Consider the following 6,000-nt stretch of genomic DNA (forward strand, 5'->3'; position numbering starts at 1 on the left):
AAAGGGGTTTTTGTGTGTGTTTGTACATGTATTTATACATGTGTAATCGCTGTCGGTCGACCGGAAACCCTGTATGTCCAAAACCTAGAAATTAGCCTGTGCTCAAATGGATCTAATATTTAGTCACAAGCTTTTATCAATACTTTTCATTGGTTCAATATTTATTAAAAAAAAAGAAACACTTTCACATTTTTTTGTAGATCATAGCTTGTAGATCGGCTAATTTTGCTACTTTAGCTCAACACTCTTTTTACTAATTTAATTTACGATTAAAACGTTTGATATTTGATATATGTTGTCGGGCGGAATCCTCGTATCTCCACTCCAATCACACAATTGAGTGTCGCACAAAAGCAGTGAACATAGATCAAGCTTGTGAGCTTGTAGATCTATTTTCACCATTTTCACTATTTATCCCATTTATAGACCTGAGGACGATTCTACAAATGCCTTCTATCATCCTGACTCATGTTTCTATGTCAGTCGTTTCTAAATCCATGTCGTTACACACCGCATCTCCAGTAGATAAAGATTTCTGGGTTGTGCCCGTGAAAATAGCTGATCTACAAGCTCACAACGCGTCGCAGCCCGACGTGTTGTGAGCTTGTAGATCAGCTATTTTCGCAATTTCTTTGTCTAAAACTGCCCTCTTAACGGGATTTCAGCCCCCATGCCTCTCTAACACTCTCTGCACGTCCCCGTGTCCGTCCAGACCAAAGCAGCGTTGGCCGCGGCAGCAGCAGCCTCGGCGGTAGCAGCCCAGGTGGCCAGAGGGAGAGGGCGGGCCGCCCTCGCCAGAGGAGCCTTCGTCAGCGCCGCCACGCCTCCCGGATACTCATCGTTGCCAGGTTAGCAACGACGGAGAGTGTCACGACGTGTGTCCCCTCCCTCACTTAATGTTTCTATGTCAGTGGTACTCAACCCCCCGAATTATCTGAAAATATGTTGTTCCAGGGACCCCCCCAGAAGCAAAGATTTGAGTTAAAAACGTTCACTCTGAATATATATTCAAAGATTTGCGCCACATTTTCAGGATTTTTCAAAAATAGCAGACCTACTGTACAAGATCTACTATTGAAAAATAGCAGATCTACAAGCTCATAGCATGGCACCGAGTGCGATATGAGCGTGTAGATCTGCTATTTTTCAATAGCTAAAGTATAACATAATGCTTAGTTAAAACACCAAAAGGGGTTCCCGCCCAGAATGGGTTTGGACCCTGGATTCGTATACTGTACGAAAACAAACTAACTTTGTTCTCTGCAATCTGCTCTCTTCCGCCCCCTGCAGGCTTCGGTTCACCATATGGATACAACCCAGCAGCCGCAGCCGCTCCAGCTTATGGTATGTACTGTACTTTATACTGTACATTATGGTATGTACTGTACATTATACTGTACATTATGGTATGTATTGTACATTATGGTATGATACTGTACATTATGGTATGTATTGTACATTATGGTATGTATTGTACATTATGGTATGTACTGTACATTATACTGTACATTATGGTATGTATTGTACATTATGGTATGATACTGTACATTATGGTATGTATTGTACATTATGGTATGATACTGTACATTATGGTATGTATTGTACATTATGGTATGTATTGTACATTATGGTATGTACTATACAGGGCTGGGCAGTATTGTGTTAATGTGGCCCACAATAAATATTAATATCTGGAAAACTGATATATTATTGATTTCAGCTGTAACAATTCCAAACATGCAAACATGACCCGCTTTGAATTACTCCAGTCCATATTAGTAGCTTAATGACTAGTATTAAAATGTTATGTCCTACAATGTATTTGCATTTATGTTCATAAAGTTAACATAAGCTAATAACTAAATGCATCTGAAATTAAATAAAAATGTTACTTTTCAGGATTTCCAATTAAAAAAAAAATATCAATCAAAGTTGCCCACCCTCCCGGTTGTAGGTGGGGAGGCTGTAGGTGGGGCTGTAGGTGGCGCTGTAGGCTGTAGGTGCTCATTCCTCTTCCCACGCCAGCTAACACCATCCTTGCTCTAGCTGTATAATACCACAGTGACCTTTCACCCTGCTTCCTGTCTGCTTTGCTAATTTCTACATCTTTATCCCACGATTTTGCAACCCATTTTTTTTCACCCAGTGTCAATTATCTAATGTAATCCTGGGCGCTACACTTCCTCTGCCAACCTGGGGGGGCAGAGGGCTGACCTCATGCTGACAGGGGAGAGTTTCCCCGGCCAGACGTAGCGCGTGGAAGGAACACGTTATTCCGACCAGTTCCTCCGCCAGGGGGAGGTAGTTTAGAGACCAGGATTACTGCATGTTTTTTGTGAGGGTACCTACCCTAGGGGACACGGTGAGAACATGTGAGGGTACCTACCATAGGGGACACGGGGAGAACATGTGAGGGTACCTACCCTAGGGGACACGGGGAGAACATGTGAGGGTACCTACCCTAGGGGACACGGGGAGAACATGCAAACTCCACACAGAAAGGCCCTTTCGCCAACCCCGCCTCGGGTATGGGCACTGATGACGCGGTGCTTTCTGCTTTGCTTTGTTCTGCCTCCTGTTGCTGCTTTGACAATTCTTGATGGGCACACGCGTGTGCACACACAAGTGCACACGCACGCACGCACACTCAGATGCACGCACAGCACAGCACTGGGAAATTCTATCTCGGGTATTTGACATTAAGGAGAGTAAAAGCTAAAATATTTGAAGAAACCTACAGAAACGACTGCATCACATTGTGGACTGTAGACGACGTTTTGTAATCTTTCGACTGCAATGTTCCATGTATTGTTACGGAACATTCCACATCATGACAACATGCTATTGCTGCCGTCCGTTTTCACTCCTTATGTTGCCATTTTACTGTTTGACCCAAAAATGTAGCCTGCTAAAACCACCCTGGTCGCGGAACTGGGTGCATGCTTTAGTTCCGACAATACCATTGGTCCGAACGACAACCTACCTCAAACCCTAACCTAACCTAACCGCAAGCACGGGAGCAGCGCATCCCTCACCAACCTATCTTCATATACTAGGTCCTCACTAGTAATAATCATGATAAAATGGGCACCAGTTTTTTCTACTCTGTCTATGTTCATAGGAGGGCAGTGGGCAGTTCAGAAACCCGTCCACCAGTGACATCGATGGGGAATCCAAGCTAATAGAAACTGCAGGCTTTCTAGTCCTGAAAAGTTGCAATGCGAAAATGGAAGCCATTGTTCTCACGATAATAACAATATGTTTGTGAAAAAATATTGTTTCAAGAAAAATCTGCCTGACGATGATGTCACTGGTGGACGGGTTGCTGAACAGAAACATAGGGTTTCATGACTTAGATTAGAAGACATTATTTGAATTTTTACCTCAGGTCTTAATGGATTAATTAAATACCCCCAGTCTGATGCATTATAGGCCATAAACCCTCATTTGATGCAATTATTTTATCTCTGCGACTGGGACCTCAATCTATGTAATCCTCAAGTGACGCCGGTGTACAAGCTCTATTTGCACACTGTTAGAGTCACAGACTCTATAAGGGTTCTAACTATCAATCATTTAGCTGGGTAGAACCCCCCCCCCCAAGGACCCTGTGGGGGTTCCCCTGACCTCACGCTAATTGTAACCCACCCGATGTAGTATGAATCCACCCATCGAATGCACAGGAATTACTATAAATGTCTCCCATCGTAACCAGTGGTTTAGCACGTTAGCGTAGTTTAGCAAAGACACATTTTGTTTTGCCCTGGCCTGGACTCACGCCAGTGTTGATTTTGAAATCAACACTGGTGTCGACTACCTTTTCCCACTGACGAAAACTAAATGGAAACTAAATGAAAACTAAGCTATGACGACTAAAACTAAGACTAAATAAACTGACAATTTCGTTGACTAATAAAAACTAGACTAAAATGTTAGGAAGGGACTAGTGGACAAGAGATCCAGTATAAGTCATTTTACACTTGGTTGCATGCTGAAAATAGCCGATCTACAAGCTGACAACGCGTCGCGCTGCGACGCGTTGTCAGCTTGTAGATCGGCTATTTTCAGCAAGTGTAAAATCAGCCATTACGACGGCATCGAGGCCCGCCAAAATACACTTTAGTCGACTAAATCAACCGTAGATTTAGTCGACTAAAATCACACAACATTTTAGTCGACTAAAACTAGACTAAAGGTCCCTGCAAACAGAGCGCGTTTTTCGGATTTTTAGCAGCATTTCTCCATCGGTTTTCCGAAAAAACGTGTCCAGTGTGCAACCGCCTTAACACTAAAACATTCCAGGTGACTAAAAATGTGGACTGAAACTAAATGAAGTTTCATTCCAGACGACTAATATGACTAAAACTAAAATTTGCTGCCAAAAACAACACTGACTCACTCACTCAGAGTTGTACCTCTTTCTCGTTGTCTCCCACTCTAGGTATGCCCAAGAGAATGCTTCTGTTGCCTGTCATGAAAATGCCCGCCTATACCGGCGCCTACTCTCTCCCTCACTACCAGTCTCACTACCAGTTCTTTTAGCACACGAGGGGAACACGGGTATCGATCAACACATCTAGCCTTTTATTTTTTTATTTTATTTTTTTCTAGAAGGGAAAGAGGCTATTGTTGTTATTGTTATTGTTTTCCTACAATATTAAAGGAGAGATTATTTAAGGACTTATGAGTGAGCAAAAAGTGCTTTTATGTTTCTTTTTTGTTCTTACCATAAAAAAGAAAAAGGAAAAAAAAGTCTTCTGAAGATGAAAAACATACTGCAGGTTTAAGTTCTTAAGATAAAAAAAAAGAAAACTTGAAGGATTTCTTACTGTGAATTGTTACCTCATTCTTTGAATCTAAATTATATCTATATCTATTATCACTCAGCCTTTTGTTATTGTTGTGCTTGTTGTATAAGTTAGGGAGAGGTTTAGATCTGATTGATTTGACACACATTCTCTGTGAAGAAAGACAAACGCATCAATGTGAGCCGTGTTGAAGAATGTATAGGAAAGATGACGCAAAATGTGGACACAAAAATAAAGTCTGTCTTGTCTCTAAAAGCTAAACAGAAATGCCTTGTGTTATAGTATCCGATTCTGCTAGAATAGACTCTGGAGGCAGTAGTACCCTTTACTTCTACTTAGCATTTAGACACTATCGAACTCATTTGAGTTGCTCATTTAGAGAGGAAAGTTATGTTAACCCATTCCGGGCGGGAACCCCTTTTGGTGTTTTAAGCATTATGTTATGCTTTAGCTGTCGAAAAATAGTAGATCTACAAGCTGATAGCGCGGCACCGAGTGCCGCGCTACGAGCTTGTACGTAGGTCTGCTATTTTAGAAAAATCGTGGAAATGTGGCGCAAAATCTTACGAACGTTTTTAATTTGCTTCTGGGTGGGGGGGTCTCTGGAACAACATATTTTCAGATGTGGGGTCGGCGGCCAAATACACACATAATTCTGGGGGTCCTTGACATAAAATATTGAGCACCACTGATATAGAAACATGAGGTATTTCAGAAAACAGTTTTTCTGGATTTAGAAGAATTTTCGACGTCGGGCCTAAACCGGTTAAGTTATGTTACCCACAGAAACACTCAACCTTGTGATTGCTTTGACCCAAACCTTCCCCCATACACCCCTCGGGGTTCCTTGTTGTGCGTTTTGGTATTCAACCCTCATGCACTGGCTCGACTCGGCTCGACTCGAGCAGCACACAGAGGTTGAATGTCAGTCGAGGCTTTTGCTTGATACCTCATCAGCACCTTCTTCTTTTTTATTCCACTCTAGTACCCCAACTTTGACCTGTTCACAGAATGAAGGGAAATGGGAGGCATTTAGAAAAGCCTTGTCACATTCAACCTCGTTGGCTCGGCGGCGCCAGCAGCAGCATTTCCAAACGGAGCTGTCAGCTGCGTGCCGTCGCGGTCGTCGGGTAGAAACCTTGTATGTAAAAGAAAAAACATTCGGAAATGTGAAAGAGAACCTTGTGTTCCA

At 42.5% G+C, this 6,000-nt stretch overlaps 1 protein-coding gene across 1 annotated transcript in view; it reads left to right on the top strand.

Moving 5' to 3' along the window:
* Positions 1–5,079, top strand: part of strbp (spermatid perinuclear RNA binding protein) — a 68,513-nt gene extending 63,434 nt beyond the window's left edge. Inside the window, exons 15-17 of the mRNA XM_079523706.1 lie at positions 713–848; positions 1,291–1,344; positions 4,442–5,079. Of these exons, the coding sequence (XP_079379832.1) occupies positions 713–848; positions 1,291–1,344; positions 4,442–4,542 (291 nt within the window). The 3' untranslated portion in view covers positions 4,543–5,079. The remainder of the gene's footprint in view (positions 1–712; positions 849–1,290; positions 1,345–4,441) is intronic.
* Positions 5,080–6,000: the final 921 nt, after the last annotated feature.

The sequence above is a fragment of the Electrona antarctica genome, assembly GCF_951216825.1.
Source record: "Electrona antarctica genome assembly, chromosome: 16".
Lineage (NCBI taxonomy): Eukaryota > Metazoa > Chordata > Actinopteri > Myctophiformes > Myctophidae > Electrona > Electrona antarctica.